At 44.3% G+C, this 23,229-nt stretch overlaps 1 protein-coding gene across 9 annotated transcripts; it reads left to right on the top strand.

Moving 5' to 3' along the window:
* Nucleotides 1-20,777: 20,777 nt before the first annotated feature.
* LOC123412864 lies at nucleotides 20,778-23,229 on the top strand. 9 transcript variants are annotated; one of them, XR_006613618.1, is made up of 6 exons: nucleotides 20,782-21,312; nucleotides 21,454-21,552; nucleotides 21,769-21,914; nucleotides 21,970-22,060; nucleotides 22,248-22,406; nucleotides 22,634-23,229. XR_006613618.1 is itself a non-coding variant. In XM_045105815.1 (5 exons), the coding sequence occupies exons 1-4, from the start codon at nucleotides 21,073-21,075 to the stop codon at nucleotides 22,025-22,027; spliced, it is 468 nt and encodes a 155-aa protein (XP_044961750.1). In that variant the 5' UTR covers nucleotides 20,778-21,072; the 3' UTR covers nucleotides 22,028-22,060; nucleotides 22,248-22,445. The 9 variants fall into 9 exon arrangements, 7 of the variants coding, with proteins under 7 accessions (XP_044961750.1, XP_044961749.1, XP_044961751.1 ...); XM_045105815.1 differs by lacking the exon at nucleotides 22,634-23,229 and having other exon boundaries at nucleotides 20,778-21,312; nucleotides 21,769-21,865; nucleotides 21,996-22,060; nucleotides 22,248-22,445; XR_006613619.1 differs by lacking the exon at nucleotides 22,634-23,229 and having other exon boundaries at nucleotides 20,779-21,312; nucleotides 21,769-21,865; nucleotides 22,248-22,282.

The raw sequence follows: 23,229 nt of genomic DNA, 5'->3' as shown, positions 1-23,229 counted from the left end.
ATCAAAAATTTCCCTTTGGTTCCACCTTAATTGGTGATAACTTAGTCGGAAGACAACTTAGTAATTATGATGATGATCATAGAATCTTATAGTTAGAGAACTAATTGACCTGGGAATTAATTAAATGTCTTACGGCTATAAAAAACTTGATACATACATACATACATACATATATATATATATATATATATATATATATATATATATATATATATATATATATATATATATATATGCACCTAGGTGCATGGGCTCCTTATCTTGCAGCCGTTAGATGATGAGTTGATGTATGACGTCGGTGTTGATATGGTAAATCATTAATGTGAGTATTTATGGCATTAGTTAATGAGTATGGTAAGCATGCATGCATGCATGGCAACCATTTATGATAGAGTATTTTGTTTTCACACACATCGTATGTAGTAGTATAATTTAATTATTGTGTTCCTTGAGTATTATATCTCGGATACATCTCTATCAGGTATACACATATAAATTTTACATCGGGGTATGTGTACATATTTCCACGTTAGGAAATATATGCCCATATTTTTATTTGAGTATATACCAATAAATTTAATGTTGGGATATATACATTTATGGATTTGTACCCATAAATTTGATATCGGGGTACGGAGATATAAGTTTCACATTGGTTACGTATATTTATAGGTATGTATGTATAAATTTTATATTGGATATGTATATTTAAGAGTATGTGCACTTAAATATCAAGTCGCGTATATACATTTACGACTATATGCATATAAATTTGAAGTCATCATATATATTTGTAGATATGTACACAAAATTTCACATTGAAATGTGTACGCCTATGTTTTTTGTCCGAGTATATACCTATAAATTAAACGTTAGGATACGTAGATTTATGGGTATATACCCATAAAATTCACATCGGGGTATGCAGATATGTATGTACATTTACGTATATTTATAGATATGTACATTTATGGGTATATATATATATAAATTTAATTCAAAGTATATATATTTATAGGTATGTAAGTAAAATTTCACATTGAAATATGTAAATGTGTACATGCGCATTTTTATTTTAATGAACAAAAAATAAAGATGAGTGTAACATATGTCTGCGCGCATTGCATTCCAATTGCAAAGACAAGACAAAAATAAAAGAACGTACATAAAGTATTTTAGTTTGTACATTATAAATAAACATTTACAACGAAATTAATATGTCGCATAATATATGGAAATGAATCACATGCTATGATAACACTTTGCATTTAATGACAGGTATATCACACATCATTATTTGGAAAGGAATCAATTATATATATGGCAATAATTGCATGGTGTCTAGGTGCCTGGGCACCTAGGTGCCTCAAACATTTTACCTATATAGCCATGAACCATAACGTTAATCATATACACATAATTGCGGAAGCAAACAAGTGAATTGTAAGTATAAAACCTACAACAACTTAATAATCAATTAATTTATTTATGTCTTTTGTTTAATACCCTAAAAGTACTTTAATATATTTGTGTCATGTTTCAATTTTTTTTTCCAAAAGCCTTATGCATGAAAATTCCTTTCCCAGATCATAAACTGCTTTTGCTGATATGATCCACATCAGCTTTGGCCAGAAGTGTATCATAACAACAAAATTTTGTGATCAAGTATTCATTAATCATATTTGGCTAGAATAACAAATACTAGTCACACTTTATAGCTTCTCATTATTCGAACTTCTTTTATTGATCCAGCCCACATCAGCTTTGGCGAGAAGTGAGCAAGAGCAGCAAAATTTTGCAGTCATATATTCGTCAAACAGCTTTGGCTAGGATGACAAACATCAACCACACTTAATTAGAATCATGTCTCTTTATTATTCCTTTTATTGAACTAGTCCACATCAACTTTGGTGAGAAGTGGACAAGCATAAAAAAATTGTTCACTCATGTACCCACCAATCAGCTTTGGCCAGAATGGTAAATACATACCACCCTTAAATAATTAGACACATTCAATAAAATATCCCAACTTAATTTGATTGCTCAAAAAATATTTAACTGAGACCACAATAAATTAAAAACTTAAAGCTCTCTAATAAGAGACCTATTAGAGAAGCATATCATAAACTTAAATAGATTGCCATAATTCTGAGATTAGGACATGATAAAATACCTTGAAATAAATAATCATAACATAACTGCTTTAGAAAACATGGAACATAATATAATACCATGATTGTCTTTATTTTGATCATAACAAAACTTTGCGGTTTAAATTCTTGTCAAACTACTTTAGTCAGAATGACAAAGCATAAAACCACCCTTTAATTTGAGAATTCTTTAAACTTTATTTTGCAACGGAAACATAATGACATAATGACCATAATAATTTTTCATCATAAATGTAAAAAAAACCATAATGAAAACATAAAAGGAACTTAATATAATTAATAGTAGTATAAATAATTTGAACATGATATAGTATGATATATTAAAACATAAAGGAAATTCAAAAACTTAAAGAATTGAATTATTAAAATAACAATAAAAATAATTCATGCATCATGTTTAGCTCTAAAATAATGTTTACTTCATTGCATAAAATGTGAACATTATCATGGGAAAATATTTGGTATTTTGCCAGAATTTATTTCTCCCCTTAACTGCTAAATAGGTTGCTGCTCGGGTGACCATAAAAAGCAAAAACCAGCCCATCTAGCCCCCGTTGCTTAGAATGTAAGTGCGGTGGAAACCACTTGTCCCATATACGCCATCCATTAAAAATAGTCTAAATGGTGGATGTGGATGACCACTTAATTCATATGGAAATGTGGCCAATCCACCAAAGTCCATGAAACCCACCGGCCGCCACAACCAAATCCCGATCTCCTTTCTCGAAGTACCATGACACATCCATGCTCTAGGCCTTACAATAGACAGCTAGTGGAGGCGCCGCGCCGCCGCTGCAGGTTGACGGTGTTCCTCATGGCGAAATATGTACGCGACGCCCTCATGGGCATCAACAAGCTGTTGTTCACCTGCAAATCCTTGCTGCTTCCGGTGACAACCTCGTCGTCGCTTTGCTGTCCATGCAGCTAGCCTTCACGCTTGTCATCACCATTGCCAACGTCCACCACCCGCTCATCTTTGTCAACCCAACGCCATCATGCTCATGACGATCTGCTGCATTCTCCGCACGCTGGCAAGAGCCTCGATCGGAAGGGCTACATCATGGCCGCAGGTAACTGGTTATATGTGGAAGCCACATTAACCACGTAAATATCACCTGGACTATGACATAATCCCATATAACAATGCGGTGCGGGGAAGTCCCACAATGCCCAGCAATATGTCCATTTACATCCTGACCCGCTGCCCCCTCGGTCCCGAGATACAGCCGCATGGACCTGGGTCGTGAGTCCACCTGACGCTGCTGGCCCGAACAAAACAACCACGCAGCACTGGCCTCCCCTTACTCCCTCCACCCGAGGGAGCGACGGTGAGGGTGACGCGACGGCGGAGCCAGCCGCAGCAGAGGAGGGCGTCAGCGCCGATGAGCTCCTCTCACCGGGGTCCCGTGCGGCTTCGACCTGCCCGAGGCTCCGTCGAGTGGGGTTTGATGGCATCACATGTGACGCAGCCCTGCGCGTGCGCGACGGCGACGGCGTGTAGCGTTGGATCCAGCACAGCGGCGCCACTCCCTCAACAGCAAGTATGCAAGGAGGCAGTAGCATCCACCATCTGGTGCAGTGGGGAGCAGGGCGCTCGGGCACGAGCCCAAACGCGCCCGCCAACTTCAAGTGGTTTGTTCCGGGGTCGCCGCACGGCGACGGCAAGCACGTTCACCCATAAGGCAAGCACCCACTGCTCTTTATTTCATCACCAATAGTATTAGGGTTCCACCAAGATTTGGGCATTTCCTTGGTTAGGGTTTCGGAATTTTGGGGATTTCTTTATGGTTAATTTCAAATCATTCAATCTCCAACTTAATTTAACTTTAACCGAAACTAGGCCATCAACAATAGCGACAAATCATGAACTTGCATAAGCCTGGGTTTCGGATTTAGAGAAAATCCATATGATTCATGCATAACTTAGTTATTTCCCCATCAATTCAAGCTTAAACCAAAACCACAAGCCACATCACCAGAAGAAAATTGGGGATCTTCAATTTCTAGGGTTCCTTTAAATTGGGGATATTGCATAGAGGCTTTAATCTCCTGTCATCATCATTAAATGAAAACCCTAGAGCCTCAATTACTCTATTAGGGCTAGATTGCTTTAGTAGCAAAAACTGCTAAAACTTTAGCATGAACAGGAAGGAACAACTTAAATATAAGCATAAACATGCTTGCTAAGATAGGATCTAGGGCATTTTAAATTTAATCATTAGCATAAATACATGAATATGTGCACATGCCCTTAGGTTAGATGCATGTAAGCAAGAAGACTCTGGTACCATAGTTAGAAAACTGAGAGATGATCTCAGGATCATCTTGCACAAGAACCGAACCACATCTGATATAAATTAGAACAAAAACACCTTGAGTAATAAATATGTCGACATAGCATTCTTGTATTTGCTGGAGATAGCACTAGAGCTTCATTCGAGATGAAGCCCTTCTTCTTCTTCTCTGGTTTTCTCCTGCTGCTTGTGGAAGGAGCTGGAGAGCCCTTCCCATGGCTGGCTGTGTTGTGTAGGATTAGATTCTAGGGGAACTGGTTCCTTCACACTCCCGATGGGAGTTATCCCATTTTATACTTATGCACACTGCCATGGGGGGACCCACCTGTCAGCTGTATGTGTGTGCCCCCAATCATGGCACTCTTAAGTGAAGTTGGTTTTGCCAACTCGCCGCTGCTGTAGCTCGCCTTATCAGTTTGGCTTGGTAGATCAACCAACACTATGTATTTTAGGTTTCATCGATCGTTGGGGGGGGCAGGCCCCTGCTCGTCCCCCTTCCTCCGTCCCTAATCATAGCATCACCGCCGCCGCCGAGGGCTGTCACTGGTTCCTCTCCGCGGCGATGCGAGTGCGGCATAGCAATGCTCGCAGCACCTACAAGCGCTGCATCACAACACTATAAGTTGTCGAGGAGCGCCACATTGCAACGCTAGCTACCGGTGGATGCCGAGAAGCGTCGCATCGCCGGCAGCACTGACGAGAGTTGCATTACCGCATTGCAACTTCTCCCCACGCTGCATTTAAACTCCACCGGCGCGCGCAACACCATGTATGTTGCATTGTCAGCTTTCGCCGCCGGCGAGATATGCAGGTCGCAGCCCTAGGGTGTGCTACATTGCAGCCCCGCCGTCCTGTCCAGATCCGTGGGGTCATGGCAGCACACAAAACGCCTTACCTAATTCTGGCTAGGAAGCCTCCTCCGTAAAAACACTGGCTCACAACGCGACAGCTGCTGCCATATGGCGAGGAGTGCTAGTCGGGGGAAGCCCCCGAGGCCCCCCGCGTCGCCCTCCCCGAGGGAGGCGACCGGGGCGGCTCCCCTCTCCTTCCCCTCCCAGCGAGCCGCCGCCGCCCCTGCCCCTCGCCGCTGCCGTCGGCGGGCGTGGCTGGGCGTTGCCCGCGTGGCGCCCCGCAGCCCGGCGGGGCGGCCCCCCTTCTTCCCCTGTCGCTGGTTCCCGGCGCGGGCAGGCGGTCCTCGCGGCAGAGCCCCTCGGACGACGGTGCTCCGGTGCGGATCTGAACGACGGTGGTGCAGAGGCGCTACCCCTTGGCAGCGATGATGGCCCTGGCACGCGGCGGCCCGCGGCGCCCAGCTGGCCCAGATCTAGGCCCTAGGGGCCCGAGCTGGGGCGGGGCGGGCCTGCTGGGGGCCATGGTGGGTTGTCCTCCGGTGGCTCTGGCGAGCTCTTCGCGACAGGGACGGCGGCTGTTGTGCCGCGACCGCTGCAACGTGGCGGCGGAGCTTCACGGGCCCGTTCTAGGCTCGGCTGGACATTTGGTCTGGTGTGCCTCTGCTGCTATGCCTGGTCTGCTACCACCTAAGCCGGTGGAGGTTGTTCCCTCCCTCGTGGCTACGGTGTTGTCGGTCCTTGTTTACGGGTGTCTTGTTTGGATCCGACCGGCCTCACTTCGTTGGCCATGGTGAGACGACGGCGGCTTCCTCGTGACTGTGTTGGTGCATATTGGTGGGCGGCGGGTGTGGCGGAGCCGTAGGTTGGTCCTGGGTGGCGGGTGCGAGGGGTCGGGAGAAATCCCTGTCGGATTGCCTGCGGGCGCCACCATCCTTCTTGAAGGGTGTCGGGTGACCCTCTCACCCCACCACCCTCCATGTACCGGGAGAAATCCTAGGATTCGTCCGGGCAACAGCGTTGACATCGTCGCATTCCTTCTTGAAGGTGGTGCTTGGTGCACGACAACTCGATGGCTTTGGAGCGTGGTGATTATCTTCGGTGGGCACAACGGCCGCGGAGAGTCGTAGCTTTCGTTGATCCGGCGTTGTTGGTATTTTTTCTCTTATTTTCTCTTGTATTTTCTTTTGGGCGTGCTTGTGCTGTCCATCCAGCGTTGTTCGGAATGTTGTATCTTATGGTTGCTATATCCATATGGCAGGCGTGTCGTCACAGCGGCAGCTTTCTCTCTTCTCTCCCACCTCCGATCACTCTCTCTCTCTCTCGTGAAGGATCAAACGGGAAGACGAAGGTTTTGTGCTGCTTAACTTGCGCAGCGTTTTCTCCTCATCTTATTTATACTTCTGTTACAGATGCAACCGAAAGTACCTAGTCTACCGGGGCCACGATCGAGCTCATGTGCCGCGTCATCCCACGACCGCTTCCTCGTCGCCCCTTATCGCCGCCATGTTCGCAGTCTCCTCGTGCCATCCCACGAGAGCGATCATTGCGGCGTAAAACGGCTAAAGCAAATCTAGCCTATACTACGAGCGCGCGCGGGAACAGGCTCCTTATGCGCGCCTAACTTATCTCTGACGAAACTGAAACTAACACTAACACTGACGAGTTGCGACGCCAGGTTCAGAGCAGAAGGATTCTCCCACACTTCACCCCCTAATGCCCAGATGTTATTTCCTGCACACCCAGCATCTGCCTCATCTCGACGAACTTGACGCGGCCAAGAGCCTTGGTGAGCAGGTCGGCTCGTTGCCTACCGGTGTTGACGAAGAAGACGTCGACCTTGCCTTCCTCGATGAACTGACGAATGAAATGGAAGCGAGTGTCGATGTGCTTACTTCGATCATGGTGCACCGGGTTTTGACTCAGTGTGATTGCTGATTTGTTGTCAACCAGCAGCTTGAACCTCACTGGTTCCATTCCCAACATCTCGGCGAGCAGACGGCTCAGCCAGATGCCTTGACACGCAGCACCAGCCGCCGCGATATATTCTGCCACGCAGGATGAGAGCGCCACAACTTTCTGCTTCTGCGAGGTCCAGGTGATGATGCTGCCGCCGAGGAAGAAGACTATGCCCGTTGTGCTCTTGCGATTGTCCACGTCTCCGGCGTGGTCGCTGTCACTGTATCCTACAAGGGTGGGTGTCGACGAGCTTGTCCGGTAGCAACATCCATATCCAAGCGTCCCCTGAACATAGTGTAGGATCTGTTTCACTACGCTCCAGTGTCGTGCTCCCGGAGCCTCCATGAACCGGCTTGCGAAGCCCACAACGTGCGCAATGTCGGGTCTTGTATGAACTAAGTACGGAGCCGTGGTCTGGTGTCGGATGCCGCTCTCCGCGCAGTACAACTTGAATGCGCCGGAGTTGAACTCGCCGCCCCGGTCCAACCAAAACGTGAGCAACCGACACTCTCCTTGTGCTTCTGCCGCAGCCTTCACCTTCTTGAACCTTGCGAACGCCTCGTCCTTTGTCCTGAGCATCTCAACCCACATGTATCGGCTATGATCATCAACAACTAGCAGGAAATACCTGCTTCCACCAGAAGTTGTCGGGTGATCGGCCCGCACAGATCGGTGTGCACCAGCTCCAAGGCGCGCTCCGCGCGGTATGTCGCTGCCGGGGGAAACGGCAGGCGATGTTGCTTTCCCAGTGCGCACCCATCACAGAATTGCTCCACATGCTCGATTGTGGGAATCCCGCGCACCATGTTCTTGGCGGCGAGGGCGTGCAGTGCACGGAAGTGTAGATGCCCATATCTGGCATGCCAGAGCCACGCCGTTTCATCCGCTTTAGCCAGCAGGCATACGCGCTTGGCGATGACAAGGTTGACGATGTAGAGGCGATTCCTCCGTCGAGGTACGCGCGCGATCTGCGCCTTGTGGCGATCGTAGATGTTCAGTACCCCACTGTCGATGACGATGGTGCAACCGTTCTCGTCCATCTGCCCCAGCGAGATGATGTTGCTCTTGAGAGCGGGGATGAAATACACTTCTGCCAGTGCACGCTGCTCCCCGCTCAGGCCTTCGAACACCACCGTGCCCTTGCCCTGGATACTGACGGCCGAGCCGTCTCCAAAACGCACGGTGCCCTGCACCGTCTCGTCGAGAGCTGCGAAGACCTCCCTTGTTCCCGCCATGTGACTCGTGGCACCCGAGTTGAGATACCAGGCGCCGTCTCCGGCGTCGGCCGGTACTACACGCTCCTCGTTGCGGAGCACTGTCTACGACGTGACTATGTCCACTGTGTCAGTGGCCGGGTGTTCGATCGCGTGGGCCATCAACAGTGAAGGCTCGGCGTCGTCCGGGCCTTGCGTGAGGTTCGCCTCCTCACCGCGCTCGCGCCGTGGCTGTCGGCACTCGCGCACGAAGTGTCCTTCCTTGTTGCAGTTGTAGCACTTCATCTTAGCTTTTCCCTTGTTGCCGCGCCCGCCGGTGTCCTAGCCACCTTGGTTGTTCCCGCGTCCACCGGCGCCACGGCCACCGTTGCCGCGTCTGCCGCCACCTCGGCGGTTTCCCCTTCCACTGTTCCAGCCGCCGGCTTCCCCGGAGGAACCTTCCTCCGGGCTCTTCTGCTTCTGCCTCGCGTGCCACTCGGCCTCTGTCAGGAGAAGCTGAGCGCCACCAGCACTGTCTGCCCTGGCAGTGTGTACCGGTCCTCGACGGCTTGAAGGCGACCCGTCACCTCCTCGATGGACATGGATTTGAGGTCCATCAGTGTCTCGATCGAGATGGCAACCTGCATAAACTTTGGTGGAACCGAGCGCAGCAACTTTCTCACCGCTTTCACCTCTTCGACGGTGTCTCCGAGCGCCTGAACATCGTTGATGAGACCGGTGACGCGTAGCGCGAAGTCCTCCACGGTTTCCCCGTCCTTGAATGACAGTGCCTCGTACTCGGATCGAAGGCGCCGCGACTTCGCCTCGCGAACGCGTTCCACCCCCACGCGCATGGCGGCGATGGCATCCCAGGCATCCTTGGCGGAGTCTTTTCCGACCAGTGTACGTAGCATCTCTGGCGGCACCGCGCACAGGATGGCGGACAGGGCGTTGCGATCGTTGCGCTCGACGTCGGTCCCCTGTTCGATGGCGCGCCAGAGGCCCTGGGCCTGCAGCCTGACGCGCATGAGCAACGCCCAATCCCCGTAGTTCGTGCGCGTGAGCATGGGATACTGCTGAGGATTCCCCATGCCCGCGGCTCCCTGTTGCACCTGGTGGACGATCACTTCCCGCCGGGCCCTGCGCCTGGATAGGCTGCGCCCGCGGCGCTCGCTTGATCGTTGCGGCGTCAGCGATCTGTCCGGCGTCCCGGGCATCTCCGTAGGGTTTCTTCGGATGGCTCTGATACCAATTGTCGTTGCAGCGGCAGCTTTCTCTCTTCTCTCCTACCTTCGATCACTCTCTCTCTCTCTCGTGAAGGATCAAACGGGAAGACGAAGGTTTTGTGCCGCTTAACTTGCGCAACGTTTTCTCGTCATCTTATTTATACTTCTGTTACAGATGCAACCGAAAGTACCTAGTCTACCGGGGCCACGATCGAGCTCAGGTGCCGCGCCATCCCACGACCGCTTCCTCGTCGCCCCTTATCGCCGTCATGTTCGCAGTCTCCTCGTGCCATCCCACGAGAGCGATCATTGCGCGTAAAACAGCTAAAGCAAATCTAGCCTATATTACGAGCGCGCGGGAACAGGCTCCTTATGCGCGCCTAACTTATCTCTGACGAAACTGAAACTAACACTAACACTGACGAGCTGCGACGCCAGGTTCAGAGCAGAAGGATTCTCCCACAGGACGTCGAGAGAGGGATGCAACAGCAGAGGCTGCACGCTGTCTTTTGCTTGCACATCGGCGGTTGTTGTCATGGCGAGGGATGGGAAGCGGTGGCCACGGGCCATGTTTTTCTTCCAGCGATGGCGGCTGTTTCGAACGAGAACTCATCTCTTACAAACGGATTTCATTTTTTTGAACTTATTTGAACTCCATACTTTTTGTGTGTTCAAAATGCACCATTCAAAGGCACATCACAAAAATTCAACAATTTCTGACTTCATTTGGTATTCTTCGTGCATTTACTTATTTTTTTGAGCTAGTTGACCCTGAAATTGGAAAGCACTACAAATGAACTCTGAAAATGTTGAAAGTTGGCATGCTATCATCATTTCACCCACATAGCATGTGTTAAAAAGTTGAGAGGGCTACCACAAAAACTGGATGCAGTTCGTGTACAAAACGGACAATCTCTCTTGAAGTAGCAGCGTTTCGAAGGAGAACTCATCTCTTACAAAGGGATTTCATTTTTTTGAACTTATTTGAACTCCATACTTTTTGTGTGTTCAAAATGCACCATTCAAAGGCACATCACAAAAATTCAACAATTTCTGACTTCATTTGGTATTCTTCGTGCATTTACTTATTTTTTTGAGCTAGTTGACCCTGAAATTGGAAAGCACTACAAATGAACTCTGAAAATGTTGAAAGTTGGCATGCTATCATCATTTCACCCACATAGCATGTGTTAAAAAGTTGAGAGGGCTACCACAAAAACTGGATGCAGTTCGTGTACAAAACGGACAATCTCTCTTGAAGTAGCAGCGTTTCGAATGAGAACTCATCTCTTACAAAGGGATTTCATTTTTTTGAACTTATTTGAACTCCATACGTTTTGTGTGTTCAAAATGCACCATTCAAAGGCACATCACAAAATTTCAACAATTTCTGACTTCATTTGGTATATTTCGTGCATTTACTTATTTTTTTTGAGCTAGTTGACCCTGAAATTGAAAAACACTACAAATGAACTCTGAAAATGTTGAAAGATGGCATGCTATCATCATTTCACCCACATAGCATGTGTTAAAAAGTTGAGAGGGCTACGACAAAAACTGGATGCAGTTCGTGTACAAAACGGACAATCACTCTCGAAGTAGCAGCATTTCGAACGAGAACTCATCTCTTACAAAGGGATTTCATTTTTTTGAACATATTTGAACTCCATACGTTTTGTGTATTCAAAATGCACCATTCAAAGCCACATCAGAAAATTTCAACAATTTCTGACTTCATTTGGTATATTTCGTGCATTTACTTATTTTTTTTGAGCTAGTTGACCCTGAAATTAAAAAGCACTTCAAATGAACTCTGAAAATGTTGAAAGTTGGCATGCTATCATCATTTCACCCACATAGCATGTGTTAAAAAGTTGAGAGGGCTACGACAAAAACTAGATGCAGTTCGTGTATAAAACGGACAATCTCTCTCGAAGTAGGAGCGTTTCGAACGAGAACTCATCTCTGACAAAGGGATTTCATTTTTTTGAACTTATTTGGACTCCATACTTTTTGTGTGTTCAAAATGGACCATTCTAAGGCACATCACAAAATTTCAACAATTTCTGACTTCATTTGGTATTCTTCGTGCATTTACTTTTTTTTGAGCTAGTTGACCGTGAAATTGAAAAGCACTACAAATGAACTCTGAAAATGTTGAAAGTTGGCATGCTATCATTATTTCACCCACATAGCATGTGTTAAAAAGTTGAGAGGGCTACGACAAAAACTGGATGCAGTTTGTGTATAAAACGGATAATCTCTCTCGAAGTAGAAGCGTTTCGAACGAGAACTCATCTCTTACAAAGGGATTTCATTTTTTTGAACTTATTTGAACTCCATACTTTTTGTGTGTTAAAAATTCTCCATTCAAAGGCACATCACAAAATTTCAACAATTTCTGACTTCATTTGGTATTCTTCGTGCATTTATTATTTTGTTTGAGCTAGTTGACCCTAAAATTGAAAAGCACTACAAATGAACTATGAAAATGTTAAAAGTTGGCATGCTATCATCATTTCACCCACATAGCATGTGTTAAAAAGTTGATAGGCTACGACAAAAACTGGATGCAGTTCGTGTACAAAACGGACAATCTCTCTTGAAGTAGCAGCGTTTCGAATGAGAACTCATCTCTTACAAAGGGATTTCATTTTTTTGAACTTATTTGAACTCCATACGTTTTGTGTGTTCAAAATGCACCATTCAAAGGCACATCACAAAATTTCAACAATGTCTGACTTCATTTGTTATATTTTGTGCATTTACTTTTTTTTTGAGTTAGTTGACCCTGAAATTGAAAAACACTACAAATGAACTCTGAAAATGTTGAAAGTTGGCATGCTATCATCATTTCACCCACATAGCATGTGTTCAAAAGTTGAGAGGGCTATGACAAAAACTGGATGCAGTTCGTGTACAAAACGGACAATCTCTCTCGAAGTAGCAGCGTTTCGAACGAGAACTCATCTCTTACAAACGGATTTCATTTTTTTGAACTTATTTGAACTCCATACGTTTTGTGTCTTCAAAATGCACCATTCAAAGGCACATCACAAAATTTCAACAATTTCTGACTTCATTTGGTATATTTCGTGGATTTACTTTTTTTTTTGAGCTAGTTGACCATGAAATTGAAAAGCACTACAAATGAACTCTGAAAATGTTGAAAGTTGGCATGCTATCATCATTTCACCCACATAGCATGTGTTAAAAAGTTGAGAGGGCTACGACAAAAACTGGATGTAGTTCGTGTACAAAACGGACAATCTCTCTCGAAGTAGCAGCGTTTCGAACGAGAACTCATCTCTTACAAAGGGATTTCATTTTTTTGAACTTATTTGAACTCCATACGTTTTGTGTTTTCAAAATGCACCATTCAAAGGCACATCAAAACTATTTCAACAATTTCTGACTTCATTTGGTATATTTCGTGCATTTACTTATTTTTTTGAGCTAGTTGACCCTGAAATTGAAAAGCACTACAAATGAATTCTGAAAATGTTGAAAGTTGGCATGCTATCATCATTTCACCCACATAGCATGTGTTAAAAAGTTGAGAGGGCTACGAAAAAAACTGGATGTAGTTTGTGTATAAAACGGATAATCTCTCTCGAAGTAGCAGCGTTTCGAACGAGAACTCATCTCTTAAAAAGGGATTTCATTTTTTTTGAACTTATTTGAACTCCATACTTTTTGTGTGTTCAAAATTCTCCATTCAAAGGCACATCACAAAACTTCAACAATTTCTGACTTCATTTGGTATTCTTCGTGCATTTATTATTTTTTTTGAGCTAGTTGACCCTGAAATTGAAAAGCACTACAAATGAACTATGAAAATGTTGAAAGTTGGCATGCTATCATCATTTCACCCACATAGCATGTGTTAAAAAGTTGATAGGCTACGACAAAAACTGGATGCAGTTCGTGTACAAAACGGACAATCTCTCTTGAAGTAGCAGCGTTTCGAACGAGAACTCATCTCTTACAAAGGGATTTCATTTTTTTGAACTTATTTGAACTCCATACGTTTTGTGTCTTCAAAATGCACCATTCAAAGGCACATCACAAAATTTCAACAATTTCTGACTTCATTTGTTATATTTTGTGCATTTACTTATTTTTTTTGAGTTAGTTGACCCTGAAATTGAAAAGCACTACAAATGAACTCTGAAAATGTTGAAAGTTGGCATGCTATCATCATTTCACCCACATAGCATGTGTTAAAAAGTTGAGAGGGCTATGACAAAAACTGGATGCAGTTCGTGTACAAAACGGACAATCTCTCTCGAAGTAGCAGCGTTTCGAACGAGAACTCATCTCTTACAAGGGGATTTCATTTTTTTGAACTTATTTGAACTCCATACGTTTTGTGTCTTCAAAATGCACCATTCAAAGGCACATCACAAAATTTCAACAATTTCTGACTTCATTTGGTATATTTCGTGGATTTACTTATTTTTTTTGAGATAGTTGACCATGAAATTGAAAAGCACTACAAATGAACTCTGAAAATGTTGAAAGTTGGCATGCTATCATCATTTCACCCACATAGCATGTGTTAAAAAGTTGAGAGGGCTACGACAAAAACTGGATGTAGTTCGTGTACAAAACGGACAATCTCTCTCGAAGTAGCAGCGTTTCGAACGAGAACTCATCTCTTACAAAGGGATTTCATTTTTTTTGAACTTATTTGAACTCCATACGTTTTGTGTTTTCAAAATGCACCATTCAAAGGCACATCAAAACTATTTCAACAATTTCTGACTTCATTTGGTATATTTCGTGCATTTACTTATTTTTTTGAGCTAGTTGACCCTGAAATTGAAAAGCACTACAAATGAATTCTGAAAATGTTGAAAGTTGGCATGCTATCATCATTTCACCCACATAGCATGTGTTAAAAAGTTGAGAGGGCTACGAAAAAAACTGGATGTAGTTTGTGTATAAAACGGATAATCTCTCTCGAAGTAGCAGCGTTTCGAACGAGAACTCATCTGTTACAAAGGGATTTCATTTTTTTTGAACTTATTTGAACTCCATACTTTTTGTGTGTTCAAAATGCACCATTCAAAGGCACATCACAAAACTTCAACAATTTCTGACTTCATTTGGTATTCTTCGTGCATTTATTATTTTTTTTGAGCTAGTTGACCCTGAAATTGAAAAGCACTACAAATGAACTCTGAAGATGTTGAAAGTTGGCATGCTATCATCATTTCACCCACATAGCATGTGTTAAAAAGTTGAGAGGGCTACGACAAAAACTGGATGCAGTTCGTGTACAAAACGGACAATCTCTCTTGAAGTAGCAGCGTTTCGAATGAGAACTCATCTCTTACAAAGGGATTTCATTTTTTTGAACTTATTTGAACTCCATACGTTTTGTGTCTTCAAAATGCACCATTAAAAGGCACATCACAAAATTTCAACAATTTCTGACTTCATTTGGTATATTTTGTGCATTTACTTTTTTTTGAGCTAGTTGACCATGAAATTGAAAAACACTACAAATGAACTCTGAAGATGTTGAAAGTTGGCATGCTATCATCATTTCACCCACATAGCATGTGTTAAAAAGTTGAGAGGGCTATGACAAAAACTGGATGCAGTTCGTGTATAAAACGGACAATCTCTCTCGAAGTAGCTGCGTTTCGAACGAGAACTCATCTCTTACAAAGGGATTTCATTTTTTTGAACTTATTTGAACTCCATACGTTTTGTGTCTTCAAAATGCACCATTCTAAGGCACATCACAAAATTTCAACAATTTCTGACTTCATTTGGTATATTTCGTGCATTTACTTATTTTTTTGAGCTAGTTGACCATGAAATTGAAAAGCACTACAAATGAACTCTGAAAATGTTGAAAGTTGGCATGCTATCATCATTTCACCCACATAGCATGTGTTAAAAAGTTGAGAGGGCTACGACAAAAACTGGATGCAGTTCGTGTATAAAACGGACAATCTCTCTCGAAGTAGCAGCGTTTCGAACGAGAACTCATCTCTTACAAAGGGATTTCATTTTTTTGAACTTATTTGAACTCCATACTTTTTGTGTGTTCAAATGGACCATTCTAAGGCACATCACAAAATTTCAACAATTTCTGACTTCATTTGGTATTCTTCGTGCATTTATTTATTTATTTTGAGCTAGTTGACCCTGAAATTGAAAAGCACTACAAATGAACTCTGAAAAATGTTGAAAGTTGGCATGCTATCATCATTTCACCCACATAGCATGTGTTAAAAAGTTGAGAGGGCTACGACAAAAACTGGATGCAGTTCGTGTACAAAACAGACAATCTCTCTCGAAGTAGGAGCGTTTCGAACGAGAACTCATCTCTTGCAAAGGGATTTCATTTTTTTGAACTTATTTGAACTCCATACGTTTTGTGTGTTCAAAATGCACCATTCAAAGGAACATCACAAAATGGACAATCTCTCTCGAAGTAGAAGCGACACCCACAATAAGAGACGACATTCTTCTTCTCTCATATATGGTGGACACTAGTTCACCTGATTTTTCAACCGTCGATGATTGTCGCTACTCCTACTTGCCCTAGTGCATAACCAATATCTAGCACAAGGAGAAGAAGGAGAAGCGACCCCCACAACAAAAGTGGTTCCGCGGCACGCCACGTGGTTCCGCTGCACGCCACGTGGGAGTAATGGTCTTTCATTTTTAGATGACTGTTTTAATCAAAAACAGATCTGTTACAAAAGGGATTTCATTTTTTGAACTTATTTGAACTGAAGACTTTTTGTATATATATGTAGTCGAAATGCATGATACCATGAAGTTAGAAAGGGCTAAACCATTCAAAAGTAGCAAATGAAGTTAGAAAGGGCTAAACCATTCAAATTTGGAAACTATAATGGCACAAACAGAAACTAGACATATATAAATTGGTCCAAGAAGTACATGATACTAGTCCAAACAGTACATAATAATAGCTACCATAGATATATATACAAGTGTTCGACGTTCAGAACACTACTCGTCTGAATCATCTAAATCAGAATGTCCACCTTCCTCGAGGTGACGCTGTCCATAGTGGACGACTCGAATCTTGCGGTACAACTCGTATGAAACGTTTGCATCTTTTGCTGCATACTCAATGTTGATATCATCAAGTGGGCCCTTCTCCCAAAGTTTGTGCTGAGACTTTGGGAAACTGGTCTTCATATCACCATATGAATCGTCGATCAAGGCAACTGCCATATGAGTGATCGAAGTCCTGTCATGTCGAAGCCTGAATATCGTTTGGAGATCAACGAGGCAACCAGCTGGTATCTCAATACCGAAGATGTGCCTCATCTTCAGCTTGTCGTTCCTTATGTCAACGAAAGCAAAAATGATGCGGCTCCGAAGGAAGTCCATGAGTTCTGGACAATGCTTGTCACTCCTGCAACAAAAACAAATTAAAATGGAACAAATGTTACATACTGCTGCAATAAGGAAACATGTTTCACTACAACTAAAGAGAAAATTATCTTTAGGATTCTCATAGAACATATGCAATGGAACCTAGAGAGATCACTATAGCTATCCAATGGAACCTAGAGAGATCACTAGCTATATGCAATTTTCATGACTATGACATATCATATTGCTATCCAATGGAACCTAGAGAGATCACTAGCTATATTCAATTTTCATAACCTTGGATCAAAGAACACCGCATAAAATTGTATCACTACAACTATGATTTCAATGGAACATATTGAACCAATCAAAATTTTCAGATTGTGGAACACTATTCCAATCAGATTGTGTTCCCTTCAACTAATCAAAATTGTTTCACTACAACTATTTGAAGCGAACCAACTATGATTCCAATGGAACATATTAAACACTAGTTGATTCTAATACGATTTTTCAGATTATGGAACACTATTCCAATCAGATTGTGTTCCCCTTCAACTAATCAAAATTGTTTCACTACAACAATTTGAAGGGAACCAACTATGATTCCAATGGAACATATTATACACTAGTTGATTCTAATACGATTTTTCAGATGATGGAACACTATTCCAATTAGATTGTGCTCCCCTTCAACTAATCAAAATTGTTTCACTACAACTATTTGAAGGGAACCAACTATGATTGAAACAAATAAACTTACAATGTCATTATCTTGGATCAAAGAAAGCCTCAAAACTTACCTCGCCCATTGGAAGATCAAGACATGGCGTGCGAAGCATAGTTGGATGACGGCAACACCGCGTTGATCGGCCGTGTACTCCAGATCAAGCCCCAAGAACTTCTCATGATCCACTGCGTTGTCAAACCATCGTTCCTTCAACTGTTGAAGAAAAAACGGCACCTCCCTGCTCAGGATCGTGTACACGACATGGAGCTTGGTCGTGCCATGTGCGAGCACCTCATGAAAGCTAGTTGGCATGGTGTAAGAAGAGAAGGGAAGAAGAGAGGAGAAGAGCAGAGAGGGAGAGCGAGAGAGAAGAAGAAACAAAGAAATGGCGACTGTACGCTTCGGTTCGTGCTTTTCATCGCCCGAAACGACGCGGGATGCAAACCGTTTGGGCCTTTAGTCCCGGGTTGAGCCACCAACCGGGACTAAAGAGGTATACCAACGGTTGCCACCACTACGGCAGGCCACGTGTTAGTCCTTTAGTCCCGGGTCGAGCCACCAACCGGGACTAAAGGGGGATACGAACGGTTGCCACCACCACTGCCCCCCGCGTAGCCCTTTAGTCCCGGTTTGGGACACGAACCGGGACTAAAGGCTCCTTACGGGCCGGGACTAAAGCCTCGAGGGAGGCATTGAGAATTGGGGCGACGTGGCCGGTCCTTTAGTCCCGGCCCAGAGGCAGGCCGGGACTAAATGGTCCCGTCCAAAGGCCCGTTTTCCACTAGTGTATGTAGTGGAATAATTGTGCTTCTTATCACGTGCTAGGCCGCGGAGGTTGGGATGTTGTTGAAAAGCAAGACAAATGATAAATATTATTTCTAGCAAAAAAAATTAAACAGAAGTAACACTTCTTTAGATGTAAACAGAAGTCAACTATGTATACTAAGAACATAAAGTATAATGAAGTTCTGTCCAGACAACATTCCAACCTGAAAAATCTGGGTCTAAGCTAATGGTGACATGCTTTGGTCTCGATCTGTCCACAAATAATCCGCAACAACTATAACTTCGCCAATTCAGTACGAAACATCTTCAGCATTTTATTAAACATCTTGCATGGTAGAACATTTTCAGCATGCAGTGAGCAATGATACACATTATCCTAGTAAAACTACCAGATCATCCTCTCGGCTTGCTGAACTTCAACTATGCAGCTAGCTTGTGAGTCAAACAATGTAACTATGCAAGTAATCTATATTCGTTAATAATAATAGAAACCTATCAAATGATTGTATCCTGAATTCCTGATTAAAGAAACCAAAGCAAGTCCCACAAAAGAACAAAGCAATAAGAGATCAAACCTATACCAAAGCACACCATCAGCTAAACCAAAATAAAATGTACCTACAGGAATCTACTTTGAATTGCTTACCTTTCATGCGAAAATTGCCCCGAATTTTGAAGTGCACATCAATGTCTTCTATTTCAGGATAATGGCTGAGAACAATTATGCTGAAACTAAACCAGATTAATTAGGAGTACATAAGCAAATCTCTTGTGTTTTCCTAATACAGAAGCACACAATTAGTATGGCAATGCTATCTATTAGTTTATAGAAAAGGATATATGGAGGAGTACATAATGCGGTCACTGCGCAAGCATAATGTCGAACATCAGAAGGGCAAACCAGCCATGGGGCATTCAGTGGATATTTTGAGGACGAAGTAGAGCATTGCACAGAGTACTGCACTCGAATTAGCATAGACATGCATGAGTAGCGTAGTTACATGCGGGACACCCTCCTGGCCAGAGAGGACGCGCGCACGATGGCGCCGGTAGCGGCGGATGGCCGGAGAGGCCGAGCACGGAGGCGGCAACAGCGACGGATGGCCGAAGAGGACAAGCGCGGCGACAGATGGTCGGAGAGTCCGATAATGGCGGTGGCGGAAGTAGTGGCAGCGGCAACATTGGATAGCCGGAGAGGCCGAGCGCAGCGGCGGCGTATGCATCGAGCAGCTCCAACCTCACTGCGGCCCCGCCAAGTGCCTCGCCAAGCAGCAATAGGACCGCTCTGAGTCTTCGCCTCCTTCACCTCACCGCGTGGTCACCTCTGCCCCTCCTCCAGCTTGCCGCGCGGAGAGAGCTGAACTGCCAGCCGCGGGCGCGTGTGGATAAAGCCGCCACCGGAGCAAGCCCCCGCACAAGCCCGCCAGGTCCCTCCCCCATGAAGATAGCAGGTCCGCGAGAACGGCGGCCACCAGCAGCTCCTACTCGCTGAACTCCTCCTTCCACGTGCATCCGCTCCCAGCCGCCGCGTCCGTCTTTGGATCTCAGCGAGGAAGTAGGGATTGGGTGGAGTTCTGCGGGCGATGGAGAGAGCAGGGGAGGAGGCGGGGCAATGGATAAGATAGAAGAAAGGAACACGACCTAAAAATCAAACGTTTTTTCCACTTAATGAAGGACTCCAGGTTGATTTCGAAGAAATAAAGGTTTTTTTTGCAAAAACGCCCACGACGGACGCCAGAAGCACTCCGTACTTTATTATTAGAGAAAGATATAGAAAATCACCACATCCAGACAACAAAATAAAGTGACGGAAAGAAAGTAAAATAAGTCTGCTAGAGCAACAACATAAACATAGTGAAAAATGAAAAGCGATACAAGGCTCCATGGACCTACTAGGAACTAGCTGGGCGGGGAAGCAAGACGTTGTTATGCGCACACAACATATTATTCATGCCCCCCTAACCGATCCTTTTCCTGTTGTCTAGAAAGCGTGTGCTAGAGGTGTAAAATCTCCCCTAATAATAAAGCAGCTACTGCTTCTGCCGTACGTCGTGGATATTTTGCAAAAAAGTCCCTGTCTTTTCAAGTAATTAACCCGCCGTCCCTTTTTAAGTGACTAACCAGGAAACGTTTCGTTCTTACAAAAAGAACCTCATGTTTTGAAGTATTCCACCCGAGATCCTTCTGTTAAGATAAGGTTTCGGTGGTCACGGCCGAGGTGAGGAGGCTGGAGCGCACCCCGGTGCCGGCGCCGGCTCGGCTGGTGCAGCACGCGCCGAGGGCTCCCGTGGTGCTGACGGAGGCGAGGCGGCCGGACGTGGGGCGGCCGGAGGCCGCGTGCGTGGACGAGAGGGCGGACGACTTCATCCACAAGTTCTGACAGCAGCTGCAGCTGCCGGCCGCGAGGAAGCCGGCGAGCAAGACGGGCAACGAGGCGGAGAAGGCGGCCAGGGCGAAGGTGGCGACCAAGAAGGCGGTCACGGTCGAGGTGAGGATGCTGGAGCGCGCCCCGGTGCCGGCGCCGGCTCGGCTGGTGCAGCACGCGCCGAGCGCTCCCGCGGTGCTGACGGAGGTGTCTCTGCACGCTGGCCGCCGCATCTCTGCCCGCTGGCCGCCGCCGCCGCATCTCTGCCCGCTGGCCAGCCATGTCTCCTTCCAATCCGGGGAAGGAATTCAGGGACCTGGTGCTCAGGAGCAGCGAGCTCGCCACGCTCGCCGCCATCTTCCACTTCAGGTATAAAAATCAAAATCTGAGCTCCCTCTGAAGATGGGAGGGAATGCAGTCAACAGTTAAGTGAATTTCTTGTTCTGCTCTGGTCTGAATCTGACTAACAACTACATTTGTTTATTTCTCTTGCTCTCTTGGCTGCTCCAGGGGCACCAAGCCGAGCTACCTTGGTGTGGAGAAGAGCTCATGTACAAGTATTTATTAGGGAGAGATTTGCTGAGATATCACATAAATTCCCACTTACAGGTATATGATTGATCAAATTATTTAGTTAGTAAGTCAATATATGTGTTTCAGTAACTTAATTTGCTCAACTCTTACAAGAAAATAATATATATGTTTTGTAGGATTACATCTTGCGAAAATAATAATTTTGCATTGTTTTAACAATCTATATTTCATTTATACTTTTTTGCATGGACTTACTGAATTATCACAGAACAATTCTTAACACTTATCTAGATCAATCAAGTTGTGTTCTTCTGCCGTCTCATGGAAGGGACTTCATCTAAAGCTATTGTAATTCTTGCAACTGGAGACTGTCTTGGAGTTGCACTAGGTAATGGTGATATGTCCTGGAAAGATTTTCTTTCTCGTGCTGCTGGAAGGTATGCAACAAATTACATCCTTCATGTTACACAGAGATAACTGATTGTGGTTCAGATTCTTTCTTTTGATGAAATACCCAGATTGCAAAAGCAGAGGTGATTTTGTGATGTGACCTACATGTCAGCTAAATGTCTAGGATTTGCAGGTCATCCATATACTTTCCAGTTTATCAATTTCTAGACACCCTAATTAACATACCTTTTTCATCAGCAACAACAGGCCTTGACTACACTGAGTTTCTGATGCAATTTCTTTTATCTCTCGTTGCACCAGTTCCCTATGTTTATAACTTCATGTGTGATTTTGATCTGTTTTATTTACTTCTGGTGCAGGAGAGCCAAAAGCTATACCATGGACACAATTTTCTCCCATAAGATGTGGAGCTGATAACTGGGCGCATTTCGATGTTCGCCCAAAGGACATTGGCCTGTGGCCTAAAAATCTGGGTTGGGTTATTGGACCTATACAATTATTGTCATGCTTTTTAAATGGTGCGACATTGGCTTTATATCATGGTTATTACTAAAACATTTGAGGTGCCCAAAACATTTATGCTTGAAGACCTCATTTAGATATTCGTACTATCGACAAAGTATACCAAAGATAGACTTAGAAGTGGTTTCTTGACTAACTAAATATAAGCCTCACCTTTGTATTTCCTTAGATTCCTACAATATCCCTATATTATAAATTGATCCGTTCAATTTACATGTGCCAGATAAAGGGCCTTCTTTAACTAAATTGATTAGATAGAAATATATAATGCAAAGGGACACGAGTTTGACCCAGAGTATGATAATGATGCTGAGCAAACCCTCACAGAGATGGAATTTAAAGAAACTATTTTGGAAAGTCAACTCAAGGTACGTGCATTGTTGGATTTAATTGTCAATGTTTGTAAACAACAATGATGAAATAGTTTGTTTGTAGAAAATGAATATTTTGCAGTAACATACATTTATTTTACGCCTCTATTTTTTAGAGGATCATCATGGAAGCACCTTATTTTTTGCTCCTATTAAGTAATATTAGGATGAAAGGGGATCCATGTTCCTATTAAGTAATATTAAGCATAGCTCGAATGACAAATTTTTACTGCAGACTTTCTATTACGTTGGACAAATTTTTGCTCAATTTTTCTGAATCTTCACCTCGGATCTCTGTCCTTTAAGATTAGCTTAAATGACAAATTAGCTGCAACCTTTCTCTGTAAGTTCAGAACTGGATATAATAAATGGTGTGTGATGGCACTGGGGTAGGTTCTGCCCGTTGCAACGCACGGGCATTTGTACTAGTAGCTATAAAATTAAATAG

The sequence above is a fragment of the Hordeum vulgare genome, chromosome 7H (genome assembly GCF_904849725.1).
Source record: "Hordeum vulgare subsp. vulgare chromosome 7H, MorexV3_pseudomolecules_assembly, whole genome shotgun sequence".
In the NCBI taxonomy this organism is placed as follows: Eukaryota; Viridiplantae; Streptophyta; class Magnoliopsida; order Poales; family Poaceae; genus Hordeum; species Hordeum vulgare.
This window is presented reverse-complemented; position numbering and strand designations above follow the sequence as displayed.

What these genes read in the sequence shown, in the direction of transcription:
- LOC123412864 (XM_045105810.1), top strand. Translation starts at nt 21,073, where the DNA reads ATGCTGGAGCGCGCCCCGGTGCCGGCGCCGGCTCGGCTGGTGCAGCAC. An exon ending in GCCGCCATCTTCCACTTCAG is followed by an intron (nt 21,313 to 21,453) that starts GTATAAAAATCA and finishes TGGCTGCTCCAG; the next exon opens with GGGCACCAAGCCGAGCTACC. An exon ending in ACATAAATTCCCACTTACAG is followed by an intron (nt 21,553 to 21,768) that starts GTATATGATTGA and finishes ACACTTATCTAG; the next exon opens with ATCAATCAAGTTGTGTTCTT.